This window comes from Haemaphysalis longicornis, unplaced genomic scaffold (assembly GCF_048455015.1).
Source record: "Haemaphysalis longicornis isolate Haplotype H1 unplaced genomic scaffold, Haemaphysalis longicornis Haplotype H1 scaffold_9, whole genome shotgun sequence".
Classification (NCBI taxonomy): domain Eukaryota; kingdom Metazoa; phylum Arthropoda; class Arachnida; order Ixodida; family Ixodidae; genus Haemaphysalis; species Haemaphysalis longicornis.
Genome location: NW_027526460.1, coordinates 146,206,400 through 146,226,241, shown reverse-complemented (window position 1 = coordinate 146,226,241; position 19,842 = coordinate 146,206,400). Strand labels below are relative to the sequence as shown.

Below are 19,842 nucleotides of genomic sequence, written 5' to 3'. Positions count from 1 at the left end.
AGACGTCAAGTTCATTACAGAGATCACTTCATCTTGTACTCCTGCTTCAAAAAGACTTCGTGGAGTTTGCACGTGTGTTCAACAAAGCAGTTGCCCACAGACTTTGTATTCACATCGGTACTCCTAATATCCATCCTACTCTTCCTTATGCCGTGTAAACAGATGACGCCTTCGTGCAAAATGCACCATGCCAAACTAGGCCATAGATGCATACGGCTTGCTGCTTCTGGTTTTCGTCCTATTTCAGAGGCCCACGCAGTGATACCGCCTGCATCTCACGCGTCGGTCTTGCAGACAAGCCCCGTATTGCTATTATTACAAGTAATGCAGCCGGATCGCCTTTATTTAACCTAATAAAACCTATCGTATTTGCCTATCTCGGTAGCACAAGCCATGGCAGTTGGGTCGGGACCGTGTTCCTCTTGTGCTATCGGAATCGCGCAGACTTCACTCGTTGCAACGTCATTTTCTTCAGACGATCTCTGATTTACAATGTTTTTTTAGCTCGATCGAGTGAAGCATGCGTCTATCAAACTCATTTGCTTTCAAGGGTTACCAAAGCGGCCGTCCGCCAGCGGTCTGTACACGTCATAAAAGAGAAACCGGGAGACATGACTGGTTCCATCGGTTTGCCGCTTCGCCGCCGCTTCTCCGCCGGACGAACTTTTCGAACCCAGCTAGATTGGCGGCGGACGACGTTTTTCCCCCCGCCGCACGTCGGGCAGGCGCCGCCGGGCGTTGTTCGTCGACCTTTCGTCGTTGTTTCATGTGATTCTGTGCTTGAGACGTGCTCCGCGGCGGCGACCCGCTACGACATGGCGCCAGAGTAGCGCGCGCTGTCGTGCGTTCACCGGTGGCGCAATCACTAAGGCATGGGCTGAGCGCGTCCACCGATACCATCAATGGAAACAAAGCGCTGCGTGACAGGAGTGATATGTAAAGAATAAAAATGGTCTGTAATCATACATAAATGTTTATCTGAAAATCTTTGGCTTAACATATTTTGTAAAGTCAAAACAGTTAAACAGTTGCGTTCAAATTTGCATTCAGGAGTATCGTAATCGTCAGCCATTTTTTTTTCGTGGAGGTTGCTAGTGTAGAGTTGAAGCGGTTATCCTTAATGGTAAAGATATAAACGATCCTTCAAGTTTTACTCGTTCAAAACGAGACAGAGCAGACGCAAAACAATTGTGAACGGATCCCATGTGATACGTAAATTACCAATCTGTAGGAAAGGTTTCCCACCGCATATGTAGTCCTTATAACAGTTTGCTTCGGCAATATCATTTTAAAACACAAGTCCTCAATTTAGAAAGAATCAAAAATTGATGTATGCTTACCCCTGACTGCAGGCCTGCAATGATACCGTTCACATCGTACAGGAGCACCACGGAAGGGTCCTCGTCTTTGATGAACCGGTAACCATGAAAAGTTCCTGCCAGGACAGTAGAGAATAAAGTGAAGCTTTGCACGTCGATGCGGTAAAAGCGCCGTCAAGGCTAAGACATTGTATGTCCAGAAAACTTACAAGACAGACGGAAAGGCGTGGCACTTTATTATTTGTTATTTCGAAATATGGAGCGTGAACGCAGGCCTCTGTCTAGCGAGAATAAACAATAATCTTAGCGGCAACAAACAGTGGCTAACATTTGTCACAAAATTTAGGGTGTTGCGTTAGTGATCTGCAAAGGCGAATGTCAGTGCACCGCTTTCGCATTGTAGGATGTTATGTATAACATTGTAAGAGTTCTGGCTAGTTGGTATCTTTATTCTGCGCATGAGGGAGCGTGCTTTCAGAACTGAAATTTCAGGGCCTCGTCTATCTTCCTATGGGGCCAACCACCAAAGAACAAATAAATCAAATTTTTTACTCGACATTCATGGGTACACATCCCTGCAGCGCACACAAAAACTCGTTCACAAAGAGCGAAACAGCCTTGGCCCCTAGATGACCGGGCTTTTCTGGAACAGTTATTTCTGGAACAGGCTTTTTTCTCCGACCACCTTTTTTTCGTTGTATATATGGCGAAAAATAAACTTCTTTGATATTTGATTAATTAGAACGTATAGGTAAACTATAAAGTAATATCTAGATAAGATACATCAACAAAATAAAATATGTAGCAACCGCAGTGATCCTGACGTTGCTTCATACAAAATTGTATATAGGTACATATCAAAACAGTGTGGCAATGACAGTAACTCATAAAATTCGTGATTGTTTTGTATGTGAACAAAGGAGAAATACGCCATTTAAACAGTACCGGCCTACTGATAGCAAAAATGGCTCACGTTTGTCAAAATACCATTTAATGGCATCTTCTGTGAACCGGAGATGTCGTGCAACCCCCCCCCCCCCCCCCCCCTGTGATTTTATATACTTTTTTGAAACCTTGTGCTTGCGGGTAATTAATTGTAGTGATTTGCGGGGCTTTCGACTCCAATCGAGTGAGGTGAGACTCTTAACGTACGCGGTTGACGTGGAAGCATTATGTGGTGTCAAGGAGAGCAATAATGTAATAAGGACAGCAAAACAATAATAACGAAAAATTTCTATCGCGTTACTGATATTTATGTTAATTTGGAAAAGTGCGTAGGTTTTTTTGTAGTTAGGGGGAGTCAGCCCCCTTAGTGTTTGAAAACGTGTCTTGGTCGCTCACAGTGCGTTATATCGGAGCTTCCATTGTGATAGCCGTGGTACCACAAATTCAAGGCGGCGAGGCTGTGCGAAAAGACAACGGGGGGAGGGGGGAGGGTCTAGCGTTGTCTGTTTTCGCACGCGCCGCAGTTTTCAAAGTTTTCTTTAGAGCGAAATTGCGATACGTGCTACAAGTCCTCCATTATTCTTGAAGATATTCAGACGAACATTGTTCCTATTCAGAAAATACATCATGTGCAAAATAAATCCTGTGCTTGCCGCTTTCGTCTGGTCATCGGTATGGGAGCGTTCAAGTTGAAATAACCCTTTTTGCGAGTTTACGTCATGCTTATGCTCGTCGGCTTGATAGCCACTTTTTGTTCTAACGGAATGCAACTAACCCTTTTCTGCGAACATTTTTACTATGTTTGCTGTCAAGTTCGCTGCTGACTTTTATTTTCTCGTCTACAAAGAAAAGCTGCAGTTGCCCTAAGTGGACTCTATCAGGTTTTTAGCTGTACGCTTTTCAATGAAGTGTCTAATGAATGGGGACGAAAGGCCCTTAGTAAAGACTTTAAGGTTCCAGTGCCACAAGGCATACGATTCCTTTATGCACCTAGCGACAGCAGTGCATGCCATATGGTCTCATCACGGCTCTAGGCTTGCATGCCATTTGGAAATCGAAGATGACGGTGCGCCACGCTGACAGTGAGCAAGCACTTCAAACATAGTATTAGTTTGCTGTTTGCAGAGCATAAGTTGCAAAAGGCTGTTCTAGAAGGGTTACCTGTTCTAGAAGGACTCTGTACGTCCGATGTCTATTTTAAGTTTTTCCGTCAGGCGAAGTTCACCGACGGTTTTTAATGCACCCGTGACGTCTCTTGTGACGTCTCTTGTGTTACCCGTGACGTCTGTTTTGAAAAACGAGAAAATGCGAAGTGGTAACCCACTGGCTTCTACTGCGGAAATGCGGGTTGAAATCCCATCCAAACTCAAATGTGTTTTTATTTACCCTTGGCAGCGGCTGCTATTTTCTGCTCCAGACAATTACAACGACGTCGCGTTTTGCAGAATGGCTTTAAAATTACCGCCAAACAAATACAGTCGTTAAAAGATAAGAAAAAGAGCAAACAAGTAGCGACTAAAGAGAACTAAATAAACAAGTAACGAAACAAAACAAAAGTTCGGTTTACTGTAAACAGGTAGCTTACCTGCGCAGCGGTCGTTGAGCCGCACGAAGCCCACGTCCTCGGCCTGCTTCGCTGTCAAGGGCATCTGGGCGAACGCACCAGCCTTCCAGTTCCTCATGCCCCACGTCACTGCGCGAGGGAATTGGACGCATTCGCTCTGTGGGAGTACCCAATGCCGAAATTGTGTAGCATTGACCTAGAGTTAGCTTAAGCGTGTACAGTGTAAACGATGCTTGTCGTGCATGATCAGGTGTTTACCCTCACTACACGAAACCTAACCACTTCATATAACTCAAAAGGAATCAATCGCTGGTTACCTTGCAAATTTTTTTTTCTCTTCTTCATAATTCATGATGAGATTATGCTAATAGCTTGACATTCCCTTGTAATCAAGTGTTAAAACTTACTGGATCATAAGTATGTCCATGGCGAATCACTGCCTTTGTCACAACCAGAGGTTGGCGGACTCACTAATGAGTCCCCTCACTCAGACTCATTTCGACTAAAATTCACGCGTGAGTTTAAGTTTGAGTAAGCGCGAGGCTAGTGTGGCATGGTTAGTTTGAGCTTGAGTGAGTTTGAGCCGAGGGAGCCCGAACGAGTTTGAGTCCGACTGAGTGCGAGTGAGTTCTGAGTCAATTTTTAGTTTTGAGTCCATTTGAGTTCTGAGTTCATTTCTAGTTTTGAGTACATTTAATTTCTGAGTCTGTTTTGAGTTCTGAGTACATAGTGATTTTTGAGTTCATTTTGAGTTTTGGCTTCATTTTGAGTTTTGAGTACATTTTGAGTTCTGAGTACATTCGAGTTCTGAGTTCACTTTGAGTTTTTAGTCCAGTTTGAGTTCTGAGTACATTAAGGTTTTGAGTGCATTTGAGTTCTCAGTCCATTTTGAGTTCTGAGCCCGACTGAGTTCTGCGCCAAAAAAGGGCTTTGTGCATGCTGTGAGTTTGAATTTGAGTGAGCGCAGATGTGTCACTCAGCAATGAGTCTTTGAGTGAGCAGTGATTCCAAAATAAATTTGTGAGTGAGTTTGAGTGAGCCGCGCCAACTTTGCCGAGGTATGGTCACAATAGACAGAGGCATCCTTGAAAGCATAAGTGGAAAATTCCGCTCGAACCTTTACGGTTGACATCGCACGTCTTGCATTGAATAGAACGCCTGCAGACGTGAATTTTTTTTCTTCTAGCACCCTTTGTTTTTGTGTATGGTACATAAACAATGGTGCTTATCCTGCGCCTAACGGGGAAACCATCAAAGCAGCAAAGTTTATTTTAGCACAAAAGGGCTCGTGTACAGTAAGAAACCGGGCCAATAATAGGCTCGCAGCCGTGGAGTCCTCATTCTTGTTGCATAAAAAAGCGCGCATAACAGGAAAAAAGTGAAAGAAGCAACATTCGCCCTGGCTGTCAACTAAGGTATTTATTTCCACGACGACAATAGATACCGAACACCAACGATCAATGGTGACAAAGGGCGGTGGGAACGAGCCATTCGCTGGAGAGTATAGCGCGCCGGACAATGCGGCAGTCAGGACAACTGGCATGTCAATGTCAGCGCGCACGCGCTCAAAGGCACAGCGTTCGTTGGTGAACATAAAAGAATCAATACACAGGCTGGAGCTATAAAGTCATCAACAAAGATTCCACAGCTAACAGCAAAGTTCTGTAAATTTACGTACCTAAACCCGGCGCCAAAAAGTGCTACAGATGGGCTGCTGACGCAACACGGCGGTTTTGAGCAAATGGCAAAGTCTTCGAATTTTTCCCGCGTTGGGGTGTCCCTGTATCGGTTTAGAACTGCGCACTTCTCAGGAGAGAGTGAACCAACCCTGGTTCGCAGGGAGCGCACTAAAGTCAAATTTTGGGAGTTTAACATGGGAGTTTAACTACGGCGCGCCCACGTGGGTACGCCGTAGTAAAGGAGTACAGATTATTTTAGAACATCTGGTGATATCAATAGAGCAGTGAAAGCTCAACACACGCGCTCTTTTGTTTTCTCCTCCACCGAAAAAAAACGACCCCGCGGCCGGCACCAAATTGGAGTCCTTCGTATTAGCAACGCCTTAGCCACTAAGCCGCCGCGGAGGGCTTCGCAAGAAACTCAGATATGCTGTGCCAATTGCCGTGGGCGTACGGGATAAACGTGCGCTAAGGAAAACCGAAAGTGCTTCGGCGACGCTGCCGAAAACCCTTCGGTTTTTCAAAGCACGCGGTTATCTGTACATACATGGTATCAAGCACAAGCTCGAGAAAGTAGTGGGCACACCAGGCGCCAAGTGATTTTTTTCGACTCCAGGTAAATTGGGCAGTCTGTGTCAAACCGCATGTGTCAAGGCCTGTCAAACCGCATGTCCTGTGTGAGTAAAGGGTGGTATTTCGGTGGCCGGACCTACATTGGGCAGATCGCAGCTGTGTGAATGATTGCCTCCGTGATCATGCAAACCCCCTGTGATCACTCGTAGGCACCATTATGGGGATTCATTGCAAGGAACGCCACTTGACTTTTTCTAGACAAGCTTGCAGTTCTTAACCATAACAGGAGTACGTTCGAAGCATTCGCGATTTACAAAAAAAAAATGACCACGCACTTTCTTACGCCGATATTAGGTACTTGGATGCCTAGAAACTCTGTAGCTGTGGTAGATTTATTAACAATTGTTTACCTTACACGAATGCGTTTCTAGTTTTATCTTCAAAAGTGAACGCTGCGCCTAAAGGGGCTTGCACACTGACATAGGCATATCATTTTTGCCTGACTACCGCATTTTCCGCCACGCAGCTCCACATTGTTACTTCTTCCCTTGTTTCGTTACCTTTTGATCGCTGCTGTTGTGTATATATTGTCGCCATCGCAATAAATACCTAAGCTGATAGTAAAGGCTCGTGCGATGTCTTTCCTTCACTCTGTCCTCGAAATTCATGGCGTTTTTCTTTTTCTTTTTTTTTTCAAGTGTGTCATCAACCACTGGACAAAAATGAAAGCCGTTCTACTCAATGTGAAAGCTGTCGGAAATTTTAATACTACAACACGAACCTCGACTGGAAGCTTCCTTTCCTCGGTGGCGTTTTACCAGGTCGGTTACAAACAGTGATCAGAACTTTGGCAATTCCATTGCGCATCCCAACCATGCTGCGCGGCAACCCGATGGTAGAGGATCATTTGTACCATTCTTCCCCTGCGGCGCTATTCTTTCCCAAGCACTGCTCTGACTTCATTAAAAGTGCAGTAAGAAACAGGGCCAATAATAGTCACTAGTAGGCAATAGTAAGCAATAGACAATAGTAAATCTGCTTTTAAAAAGCACTTTGTTACAACAACACAAAAGCAGAACTAAAAAGCCATTTTATCGATGTATTAATACAAATTTTCCTCACAACGTAAGCACTTGTGTCACACACTGTGGGAATCGCGACTTCCACGCGAACCCCTTTCTGGCTAGCTTCCCATCGCGGCCGACGTGCACACGCGCCTGCTCACGCGACGGGAACCATACGGGAGGGCGCCAGCGACCGGACGGTTTGTTGTCACAAATTACACAAAAATAAACAGTTGTTTATTGCCATAAATAAGTCATTTATACATTGCCTTGGGTGGTCGTGTCAAAACGTATTAAATATTTTTAAGCCCAGCTCATGTAGCACAACTTACGACATTTATCATTAATTTTTACAACCTTTGAGCACACAGGAAGTTTTAAGTGCATTTAAAGGGACACTGAAGTGATTTGTAGACATTGCGGGATTACTAGCGCAAACTGTAGTCTGCAGACTCTAGGCAATTGTTCGACCGCTGTCGCTGCGTTTACACGTAATCAGTAAAAAAAAATCGATTCGAAAATGCATCCTCCTATCTGCATCCTCTTTGCCGATTTCCTATGACGTTTCGTATGACGTCAAAACAAGATGGCTTGGCTCTACTGCACGGCTCGCCGACCCTCCGGCAGAATCAGTCGGCCCAGCGTTTATTCGGCCGGCGGGTCGTGGCAATTCGTTCGCTCAGTTGAAACTAAGCCACGACTCGTTTGTGCCAAAAAGAATGTGCCTTTAGTTTTCCAGTTCGTATACTACATCAAGCTCTATGTCCAAGTCGCTCCACACAAGCGCACGTGCGATGCTTCGCTGACTGGTTCGTTAGTACAAAAATCTAAGGCGAATTGAATGCGGGAAAAGAGTCAGCGAAGTTAATATTGGTACCAAGAAATTAAAATCAACCTAAACTTTTATCGTGCAGGGAAAAATCAGGGTTCGGGATACCCTTTTTTTGCGCTGGGTGAACTAGCACAGCGGTCAGCAGCACGACCACACATCTGAGAACGCTTTTTCGCCTTAGGAGGTGAGCTATTTGTAAAAATTTTGGAAGGGGAGGGGGGGGGGGGGGGGCTTACTGCACTATCGCTTACTGCACTTACTGCATCTAGGCTGCTTAGAATGCTAACACTAAATAAAAATGTAAACTCTGTCTACATTACATATTTCGGCCCGCGCCAGCGCTGGCTTATGGCCGAGTGGTCTGGAGCACTGGGTAGTATATTGTTTTGCAAGTCGCGAGCTCGAATCCCATGTAGTGCATTTTTTAAGTTGATTTATTTGTTTGGGGGAAATGTTTTCTATACTAAATTCGCCATTTTTGCGCTGTGACGTTCATTGCTCCGCGCGCGAGTTCGCAGAACGCGTGCAGACTGACACTGGCGCACTGGTGAGTGGTGTTGCCATTAGCACCGACTGCTTGCGGGCGCAGTCCAGAATTAGCCGACCCTTGGCCTGGTGTAAACATGCCTCTTACAATACAGGCATGAGCCAGACAAGCTTCAGAGATTGGGAAAAAACGCATCGCCATTGAGCGTCTGCGGTGACTCGGACGGCGTTCATCTACTGCCTACGCTTCGGCCAGTGAATTTTACTATTCCAAGCCGTGCTGGTAGGCTAATCTTACGCATTTTACGGCCGACAACATGACAGAAGCGCGGTATGGCGATTATACAGATATCGAGAATGCCCATCCAACCACAACGCCGGAGGCCAAGCATTTTGTTTCACTGAACCAAAGCCGAAACTGGCTTGAATTCTAATATTTGGCATGTTCAATCACATGGCACTTTGTACTGACGTCACTGCTTTTGGTTGGTGCGGCCGCCGCAAACAGCCCATGGTGGTTTTTTTTTTTCTTTCAGGCTTTATAAAATAGATACCGCCTAAAATACATACCGCCTTATCGCCCGGATAAAGGACGAAAAGTGTATTTTTTTGAGCCAGTCTACGCAGTGCAAGCAAAAACAGGACCTTGACAAATTTACTTCAGTGTCCCTTTAATAACGTTCAGAGGGCGAGAAATCGATTCCAAATCGGCACTCAGAACAAGGAACGCATGCATACAAAAATGTCAGGTGAACTGGGCTTATCATTCGCCCTGAAATGGTGTAACGGCCCGCCATGCGCCTTCTTTAGCACTTACCTCTGAGGTCGTCCCACTTTGTGGCATCTGAAACATCACGAACACATTGTTTTAAACATCTGTTTTTCAGAAACGCTGACATCTTTTGTTTGACATTGCAGTCTTTATGTTATCGCAAATGCTTAATTGGTATCAATTTTAATTCATCCTAACATCCATGCTTTATGAGAAATACCTTTGAAAAAGTTGATGATCATAAATATTATTTAGTTGACAACGGCTACTCATGTGTTCCTCTTTTGGGATTTCTCTTTTTTACCTCACTATGATATTCAGTAGAATCCCAATAGACGAGAAAAAACGTGAAGTGAGCAGGAAGTAAGCAGCGTTGCAAGCACGAAGAAAATTCATCACTTGGTAGTGTGACGGCAGATGAAGGCGACAATGCAAAAACGAACGTAGACCTAAGCGTTAAAGGGACCCTGCAACACTTTCTTTAACTTTTTTCTGAAACCTAAATGCTTTCAGAACGTAGTAGAATAGGGGGTTACAAAGTACCTCAGCCAAAAATTATTTCTCTATGCCCACCAGGTCACCTAGAAACTTGCTCAAACAAATTTTTCTCTTTCCCGGTCCTGGCGTTCTTCAAGCGCTCAAATTGCGTCATTGCAGCAATGCATGAGCTATTGGCCAGTTTTCTTTCAGTTGCAGCAATAAACGCTTTCGATAGCCACGGAAGACGGATCTCCTGCGACCCACTGCCGCTCCGTGCTGGCGATAACTATAGCTTTCACAATGCTTGCAGACGCGAATGAAAGAGGGAAATGGTTTATTGAAAATGTTTTGGAGTCCCTTTAACGATAGTCGATCCTGTAAGGGAAGAAAAACGTGCGCCTCCTTGTTTTCTGCCAGCTCTGCTGAGAACACGGCAACTTGAGCGAGGCGATGGGGAAGCAACTTGCCAAGAAAAAAAATGGTGATTATCCTAAAAGCACATGCAGAAAGAGCGGAATTTTCGGAAAGAGTCATGCTCGTCTTTCATAGTTGAAAGGCAAAGTACTGGGAGGTCAGCCTGACTAACAACTGCTAGGTAGGAACAGGTACCCCTTAGAAAAAGACACCACCGCTTTTGCAAGACTGTTGAGGGCACAGAACTATATTCGATACTTCCCTTCGTGAAAAACAAAGGCACCTATAAATGCAGATAGAATTCTGCTTCCACGAATAGGCCTTGACAGTCGTGCATCAGGTATTATACGTTAAAGTTTTCTTCTCACATGCAGAGTTACATCCAGGAAGTGAAGTTTACCTTTGACTCTTCGTGAACATCGTAGAAACGCATCCCGCTTCTGTTTCTCACATTCAGCTTGTACATTACACTACCTGGTTATGACGAAGCTTAAAGAAATCGAATTTGGACAAAACCTGTGTGCGTGAAGTTACGGGATAAGATCAGAACTTTCTAAGAATGTGAAGGCGAAAGCCTAGTAGGACCTTGTGTTGATATGCTGCTGAACTATCTGTTAAACTTTCATGTTCCTTTCGCGGGCCGTATACGCAGCTTCATCCATAGCCGCTTCCTGTAAACGGCGGTTATGACGAGCGGCCATTTAGAGCTGCTCTAGCCTCTTTCGCCGTGGCGTACTTTCTCAGTCTCCCCCGTCCGCAACTATGGTCTCCCTCAGTCTCCCCCGCCCGCAACCTTACCCGTGGCAATGTAGAATGGAGCTGTGAGCCCACGGGGTGACGAATACGAGGCACGTCTACAACCTTCTACGTTCCGTAACGCTTTCTCGGAACATTCCTCCGACGTTGCGGTTTTCTTTTCCTGACGCACGCTCCTGTTTTCTGTACCACTGGTTTAGTTAAGCTTTTCCGTACCTCACACATTCCAAAAAGCCTTCAAGTCTAGCCTTACACCTTACATTTGAACCGCTTGCCGCCACTACGCAGCAGAGGTTATATACGGGCGCGGCAGAATTTAAATAGGAAGAGTAATATAGGTAATGCGAATTTAGATTATAAGGGGGGGACACGTGTGCAAGAGCATGAGGTAGTGGGGGTGGTGATGGGAGTTTAGAAACGGGGGGAAAGGGGGAGACAGTGGGGGTAGCAAACCCACCATGCTAGTTAAGGGTAGGGCAAATAAGTGAATAACACAGCAAAGTCGGTTGCTGACAACAGACGTCCAGATACAAAGGGAGGGCCTCTAATCATCATCATCATCATAATTATTATTATCTAGCTACACTTTTCACTCGCCGCAGTGGCTCAGTGGCTTAGCTCTGAGTCCCAGGACTGAAGTACCATATGTGGGCGCTGTATGCAGTTTGTGTCCAGATTTCGGCTCATGTTTACCGGGTGTTCAAACTTATTTCGTAACCTGGCAATACGGCGAGCTTCATGCCCAAGCGTGAATTGGGTGTGAAAAACCTCAAAAGTTTCAATTATTTGTAGCTTGTAATCAAAACTGTGAAATTGGAAGTTTTAGGATTTGCCGTTTACCTAGCTTCGAGACGGCTTATTTGCCAATAACCACATATTCAGATCAAAATCTACACTGTGAAGACGAAGCATGACCGCAATGGTAGCGCATGGCTGCATGCAAATTGAGCGTTACAGTTTAAGAAGTCCCTTAGTGCATGACGGAGCTCTGCAATGTTTATGCTTTTAAACAGAGAGTAGCTTCGAGCGCATAAGTCGAAAGCAGTGGGTTGCAGATTTCGTGACATTTCGATATCAGTACTAAATATCAATGACGCATTCTACACGAAACGAAAAAAGCTGCGTTGGCCGATTTATCAAAGAGGTCAAATTCTGAAAAGATTCAAGGGCGAATTTTTTTATTATCCTAAACGGTGCCCTGAGCAGCGGAAATTTGGAAACTAAAATTCGACGCACGGGCGTAGCGTGCCTACCTGCAGGGTGGTGGGCGACCAGAAACGCCAAGGCTACCAATACTCCAGCAACGTTGGTGTGGCGGAAACCGTGGTGCGACATCGCCCTCGAGATCGACCTCCGTGCAGGGGCGAGGTCGGACGTCGACTCGCGCGAAGGCAGCACCCTTTGATCGGCGCCGGAACAAGTGGCCGGCCGCGGAACCAGACGGCGGCTCTCCTGCAGCGACAACAACGCTCTCCGGCTACTCTCACCTGCCTCTCCCGCCGCCTCCTCCTCTCACCCCCACCTGCCCCCTGATCTTCGAGCCCGACAGAAACTCGCCGGGGGAGATTGAAGATTACCGTCGCACTTTCGATAACATTGATTCGCGGAAGTTTGCCGCAAATTTTCACCAAGAAAGACAGCGGGGCGCGTCCACGCAATACTGGTACCACAACGGAGAGTTTGCCACGTATCGCTTTGCTCTGGCGTAGATCAGATTAACTTGTATCCGCAAGTCGTGCCATTGATGGAGTGAACATCGCCTCCTCCTTGTACGCAGGAAAAGGGAGTGGTAGGGATACAAGTAAATGGCACAGGCCTGTAGTTATTAGGAGAACTTCGTAGCAAATTTGTAAAAATTAGCAATTTTCCCAATTTTCCAACTTGTCTCCAGCGACTGAGGGAGCACTTTCTTAAAATTGATAGAACTGTAATTTTTAGTGTTAATAAGGAACTTCGAGTTTACATTGTAACACCACATGACGAGTAAATTTTGTTTTTTCAATTTTGCGCGTAATACCTAGTGCGTCGAAAGATATGGGTTTCTTTGGACAAAAATTGAAGCGTGTAGGAAGGAAGGACAGTACAGTGCATAAAAGGCAGGGAAGTTAAACCGGGTACAGTCCGGTTGGCTACCCTAAGTATGGGATGTGGGGAAGTAGGGATTTAAATAGGAAGAAAGGGTATTGAAAAGACGGGGACTAGAGCTTGAGGAGCAAGAAAAGAAAAATTCAAGGTAACTACAAAAGCAAACCCAAGGGTGATAATAAAGCCTAAACTGAACAGGTAAACTAACCAAATAACGAATCAAAAATTGTACACGGTGTCTCTACAATCTTTCAAACAAGCCTGTGCCCTTTAAAAAAATCACACCATCTCCACGCCGTGAACGATGCCGAGGTTGCGAAGGACTGGGACGCAAGTTGTGTGGATGAGTGTCGATGAGTGTAATGTTGGGGTACAGTAAGTGCAGTGTAAATGAAAAACGCCACACGCGAGACAAGTCGCGTCCCAGTGCTTCACACCCTCGGCATCGTTCATGGCGTGGAGATGGTGTGATTTATTGGACCGAAATGAAACGAAGTAAAGCGACGGCTGGCGTGTTTTGAATGTGATCTCATGTTTGCGCGTAGCGCCCTCTCGTGTGTCTCACTGTAGTCTTGGGGAGACACCGTCGGACGGCGGGCGGACATTGCGAGGTCTCACGTGCTCCGCACCGAAAACGAAGTAATGTTTCTGCGGCCTTTTGGGACTGTGATGGGCAACGTCTGTGACCCAAAACAGTCTGCGCAGTTAATGGCTGGTTGTCGAGTTTCCGGAGTGCGCTTGACAAGCGCAGTCTCTGCGTTGCAAATCGGGCTCAGTGACACAAGACGTAGTGGATCCCGGATATATCTAACCCCAAGGGGATCGTAAAATAGTTCGATATATCGATAATTCGTTATATGAAATATTTTCTTTTGCATAGGATTTTCAAGGGGATGTTGGGACTGTTCGATATATGCAATAATTCGATATATCTGGGTTCGATATATCCAGGATTGACATTGTCGGGAAAACTAGTTGCAGAGCAGGAAGAGTATTCCGTAGTAGATGCAGCGTCGGAATCAGCACACGCGTCAGTAGGGATTGTCACATCTTCTGGAGTTTTAAGGTGTATAGTGGAATTATCACGTTTATCTACTATATTACAAAACTGCTAAGGTTGTTAATAATAGGGACGGCAAAGTTTCCGTAAAAAATAAAGCCCTAGAGTCGTCTGTCTGTTTGTATGTTTGTTTGTTTCTTTGTTTTTGTGTTTGTTTCTTTGTTTCTGTGTTTGTTTGTTTGTTTGTCTGGTTGTCTGTTTGTTTGTTTGTTTGTTTGTTTCTTTGTTTGTTTGTTTGTTTGTTTGTTTGTTTGTTTGTTTGTTTGTTTGTTTGTTTGTTTGTTTGTTTGTTTGTTTGTTTGTTTGTTTGTTTGTTTGTTTGTTTGTTTGTTTGTTTGTGCAGAGTACAAGTACATCTTGTACAAGTGCATCTTGGACTCCTTTTAATTCAAGTGATTCTGTAATATTGTTCCATCTGGGCGGTCCTTTTTCTACGAGCTTCTTTTCCGAATTTCGGGGCCCTGTTTTATGGGGAGAATTCAGCTTGCTGGGCATCCGCTTTTTGGACAATGACATTACGCATGTAAAAACTGGCAACGATGCAAAGAATTTTAGTGCGTACGGAAGCGTTATCCAGTCGCGCTTCCTGCAGCTTCCCTTTCACGTCAGTAAGGAGTTTCTGGGCGAACGAGCTCATTTTACCTCGAAATTGCGCTACGACATCATTGAAGCCCTCGGCCAACTCAGCATTTGCAGGCAAGAGTGCAGCAAACTTGCAAAACTACAAAGTCAGCAATGCCTATACAACAGCAGCGTCAGCAGTTGCAGCAACATATAATCATATGGAGACACCAGGGGAAATAAGTGTGACAAGTGTGTGGCACCCCCCTGACCCTAATCTTCGTTGGCTGCTAATTTCAGTGGCCCCACCAGGTTCGGTGGGCAACATTGTGTGTGGCTGGCGAATAAACACCGCCGAGCACAGCAGCTTGCGTTCAGTCACCGTCACCACCAGCACGCTGCCGGTCGTCACTCGGCTGGAGGGTACCCCGTCCCTCCCACGTTCACGAATGCGCGCCGAATTGTGACAATAAGCACCTGCCTAAGAAACGTGATAAAATGGCTTCGCAATCGCACACTTGGACCGCAACCGCTGCCCCTGTGGAGCAGCTGCACGGTCGACGGAAGCTTTTAGGGCCACGAATGAAAGTTTGGCTCTGGATGTGGTACCGTTACCCCAAAGCAGGATTGGTTTTTATAAACATTCATGGTCGGTGTCACTTTTTAATGCCTGTCACCCGGAGGAGCAGCGTGCGGTACAGAGTGGTGCAGCAAACAGCTTCGCGAGCGCATCATAACCCAGAGCCTCTTATTTCTGAGAAAATTCGGCGCCAACCATTTAATATGCCTCTCTTGAATAGGTTCAAGCTTTATTCAGATAAGCTGACCATGCTATTAAAAGTAGCAAAGAAAAAATACTATCTAGACCAAATAAATAAAAATGGCAACAATACCTATAAGAACTGGAAAGTCATACAGGAATTTCTAAATCAGTCGCACCACACACCTGAAATAATACCCCTGTCACACGGGCACTTTCAATCGCGATTGAGTCGATCCGGATCGAGCTCAATCCGGATCGAACGCATGCTACACGGCAGTTTCAATCGCGATCGAGCTCGATCTCGCTCGAACTCAATCCTGGTTCCTCAAGCGCGATCGAGGCTTCCAAGCGCGATCGAACGAAAGCGACGATACTCTCGTCCCCGCTGAGTAATGGCACATAATGTGACAACTTCAACTAACGCCACAAATTGTGTCAAATAACTTGACCCAAATAGGCGCGAGGTAATATTTACATAGTTACGTATACCTACGACCGCACGAAGTTACCAGACGCCGGCCGCAAGTACATTGTTAGCGCCATCTAGCGTACACGAGTGCAACCCGTGCAACTTCTCGATCGCGATTGAAACGTGCCGTGTAGCAGCGGCAGTGCTTCGAGCGCGCTCGAAAACTCGATCGCGATTCACTTCAAACGCGATTGAAAGTGCCCGTCTGACAGGGGTATAAAAGAGGTTAGTGATGGCACAAATGTTTTTAGTAACCCTACTGAAATAGCTAATGTATTTAATGACCATTTCTGTAATTACTGTTCTACCACAACATCAAATTTTGCACCTTGCACTCGCTGTCCCCATTCATTCTACTTGCAGCCCACATCACCCGAGGAAATAGTGCAAGTGATCAAAGCCCTAAAAAGTTGTGGGGCTGGATTGGATGGTATCCATGCTGCTAGGGTAAAACTCTTCGCCAACGAAATTTCCTATGTAATCGCCCATGTCATTAACAATATTTTTAGGTCTGGCGTTTTTCCGTCTGAACTTAAGAAAGGAAAAGTAGTACCCGTTCATAAGAAAGGTGATCGTGGTATGTTAAATAACTATCGCCCCATAACCATACTGCCATTTTTCAGCAAGTTAATACAAAAACTTATTGTAACTAGGCTGTGGAAATATATCTCCAAATTTCAACTACTGAGCCCCTGTCAGTTTGGTTTTCGGCCTAATTTTTCTACTGAGGCTGCTCTTATCGAGATAACTGATTTCATGAAACAATCAATTGATTGCGGCCTATTTGCAGCAGCTATATTTGTCGACCTCACAAAGGCATTTGATTCCATTACTCACGATATTCTTTTTTCAAAATTAGAATCATTGGGTGTCTGTGGACCAACATTAGCCTTACTACAGTCATATCTGGCTGACAGGCTTCAGGCTGTGGAATGCAGTGGCGTACTTTCTGAATACAAGACATTAAATGTAGGCGTCCCCCATGGGTCCATTTTGGGACCACTGTTGTTCTTGTTATTTATAAATGATCTCCCATCTTGTTTAAATTTTTCAAAATGCATGCTTTACGCAGATGACACCATGGTTTATTTGGCCGATTCTGACCTCTCGAACCTAACTAAAAAATTAAACGACGATTTAATAAGGTTATCCGATTGGTGCCGGAACAATAGGTTAAATATAAACCCTAGCAAAACCAGTTTCATAATTTTTCACTCCCATCATAAGCAAATTACCTCAATCCCGCATCTCCGCCTTGGCACGCATTTTATCTACCCTTCAGATTACACCACATTTCCTAGGAGTGGTCCTCGATAAACATTTAAAATTTCACTTGCACATCAAGTCACTTATTAGTAAAGTTGCGTTTGGTATTCATGTACTAATTAGAACTCGCACATATTTTCCTCTGCCTGTTCTCCGTTCTCTTTACAACTGTTTTGTACACAGTCATTTAACTTATTGTTTAGGTTCGTGGGGAAGCACCTATGATGTTCATCTATCACCGCTTGTTTCTTTGCAAAACCGAGCCATCCGAATCATTAATTACAGCCATCCGAGAGACAGTGCTCCGAATTTATATTTTGACCTTCGAATCCTACCCCTTCCGTTTGAATATAAAATAAAAATGTGCAGTTTCCTCCTTCGCGCTAGAAATAATGAATCCATGCACACCTGCATCGACCAGTCGTTACTTTTTAACGCCAACCACACCTGCTTTTCAGAACACAATAACCTAATTCTACCAAAAATTCGCTCTAACTACGGCAAACAAACTGCCGTATTCACCGCCATTTCAATGTGGAATGAACTATTGACCCCCCTCAAATCAATTCACTCTCCCAATTTTTTCCGAAACCAATTTAAAAGTTTTCTATTATCTACCTTGGCCTAATGTATAAACGTGTTTTTGTTGTAGCGCCATTTTTTTCTGTGCTTCTGTTCTTCCGTCGAATCGTTTTTACTGCAATTTTTATGTGCATATTTTTGTATTGCTACAAATGAATGTATATATGTGTACGTATGCATGTATATACATATATGCATTGCTTTCTGCCTGTTTTTGCTCATTTTCGTTTGATGTCTTTTTTACTTGTTGCCTACTCTACGCTTTTCCGTTGTGCACTTTGTCACAGGAGGTCCCCCCGACAGTTTTTTAACTACGGGACCTCCTCGGTATTACTATTTGTACGCTCTTTTAAAACGGGAAAATAAAAATAAACTTCAAACTTCTTCAGAACTTCAAAATTAGAGGAATGGCTTTGCAAGAGTTTATCATTTGGACCGCACACTGCCCCTGGAGCACTTCGCGTGTGCTAAACGTTCCTGTTCTCGTTTATTCTGGCGAGGTTCATTAAAGAGCAAATCCATTTAAATGTTCACTCCCGATAATCTTGCAGTCATAAGAACAATGATTTCCTGTTGGCACAACGCTAAGCACTTTGTTGCGCCTTCAGCCAGAGAACCTAGAAGCGGGCTATATGGAGATAGAACGTACTATACGTATCTGGGCAGTGCCACATGAACTAATCACACAGTGACACTATCTCGATTTGGCACTATCTAGTGTCACATCCAGATAGTGTTACTTGGGCCACTATGTGACTAGCCACCGTTAATTTGGTGGCAGCAGAAAGTAAAATACGGCTCACATTACTGGCCAATTAATAGATTAAGTAATTTATCACTTGTGTGTGATAGTGACTTCTATGATTTTAACACCGGGCGATCTTATTTACTTACTGAACATTACGGCCATGGCCAGGAGTTGATATGTTAGGAGGATTCCGCAATTCTTATGCATGGGGAAATCGATTTGAAGGATCTCGTCGACCGGAGGCTCGAGTGTAGGAAGGACTCAAAATATTAAGGTAAGGGACCTCGCATGGGAGTAAACCTTTTTAGGCGTGAAGAACAAAGACGCAGTGAGGACACGCCCGCAACTGCGCTTCCTCGACCTCATGCGCTTTGTAAGACGTTTAGCGCTCGAACACCCTCCGGCGGCAACGCCACAACCGATTCTACACAACCTCAATACCACACGCACATGCAATCATGGACGCACTCTCAGTACTACAAATTATACAATGTTTCGACTGAGCCGAACGGTGGCGCCCCGTCGCGGATCTCAGTCTTGCGCCTGAACGCTGCGGGAGCAGGGCTCCCGCTGCGTAGGGGACACCGTTACCGCTAGGATCGCAAACCGCAGGAAACTGCGGACGAGCATGGGGCAAACTGCATTTTACTAGCGAAAAATAGACGCGTACGACGAAGAAGTACACAGGACACTCGATAGACTACAATTGAAATTTTACATAGCGTCCGTGAAACAAAGAAAGATAACATATCACCACGACCTGCCTCTACACATCCCCACACTCGCCAGCCTATGTGTCACACATGCGCCCTCGTAGGTAGCATATCTCCTTGTCTGTAAGAGTGTTCGAAGGGGTGCTCACACAATTAACTCCGTGTGATGATATGTGGTGATATGTGATATCACCACATATCACCTCGTCGTGGTGATATGTTATCTTTCTTTGTTTCACGGACGCTATGTAAAATTTCAGTTGTAGTCTAGCGAGTGTCCTGTGTACTTCTTCGTCCGCGTCTATTTTTCGCTAGTAAAATGCAGTCAGATAACCAACTATCCCAACTTTATGCCTTAAATGGGGCAAACATGACGACAAACATGACGATTCATTTAATGATGACCCCTCAGTCGTTAGGGAGAAAGGGTAAGGGAAGGCAGAACGTTCTTCGGGTCAACTGAGAGCACAAAGGAGCTCGTTGTGGGCAAACATCTGACGGGCAGAAGGGGGCAGGCCTCTACTAAATTGCGTTCATTTCGGCGTGAAAATAAAATTTTCAGTTTATATAGAATCCAACCTAAATGAACATTGCTCAACTTCTGATGGCAACAGGATCTGCCCAAGATTGTTCTTTTGCAGTACGTAATTACGCCATTTACAATTAACGGCCCTACAAGGCGATGTCTGAAACACGGGAAATGACATAGGC

The 19,842-nt window shown here is 45.0% G+C and overlaps 1 protein-coding gene across 1 annotated transcript in view; it reads right to left on the bottom strand.

Moving 5' to 3' along the window:
* LOC144151535 (uncharacterized) overlaps positions 1–12,367 on the bottom strand; it is a 37,872-nt gene extending 25,505 nt beyond the window's left edge. Inside the window, exons 1-4 of the mRNA XM_077682625.1 lie at positions 12,138–12,367; positions 9,280–9,306; positions 3,850–3,957; positions 1,341–1,435 (exon numbers count right to left, since the gene is read on the bottom strand). Of these exons, the coding sequence (XP_077538751.1) occupies positions 1,341–1,435; positions 3,850–3,957; positions 9,280–9,306; positions 12,138–12,219 (312 nt within the window). The 5' untranslated portion in view covers positions 12,220–12,367. The remainder of the gene's footprint in view (positions 1–1,340; positions 1,436–3,849; positions 3,958–9,279; positions 9,307–12,137) is intronic.
* Positions 12,368–19,842: the final 7,475 nt, after the last annotated feature.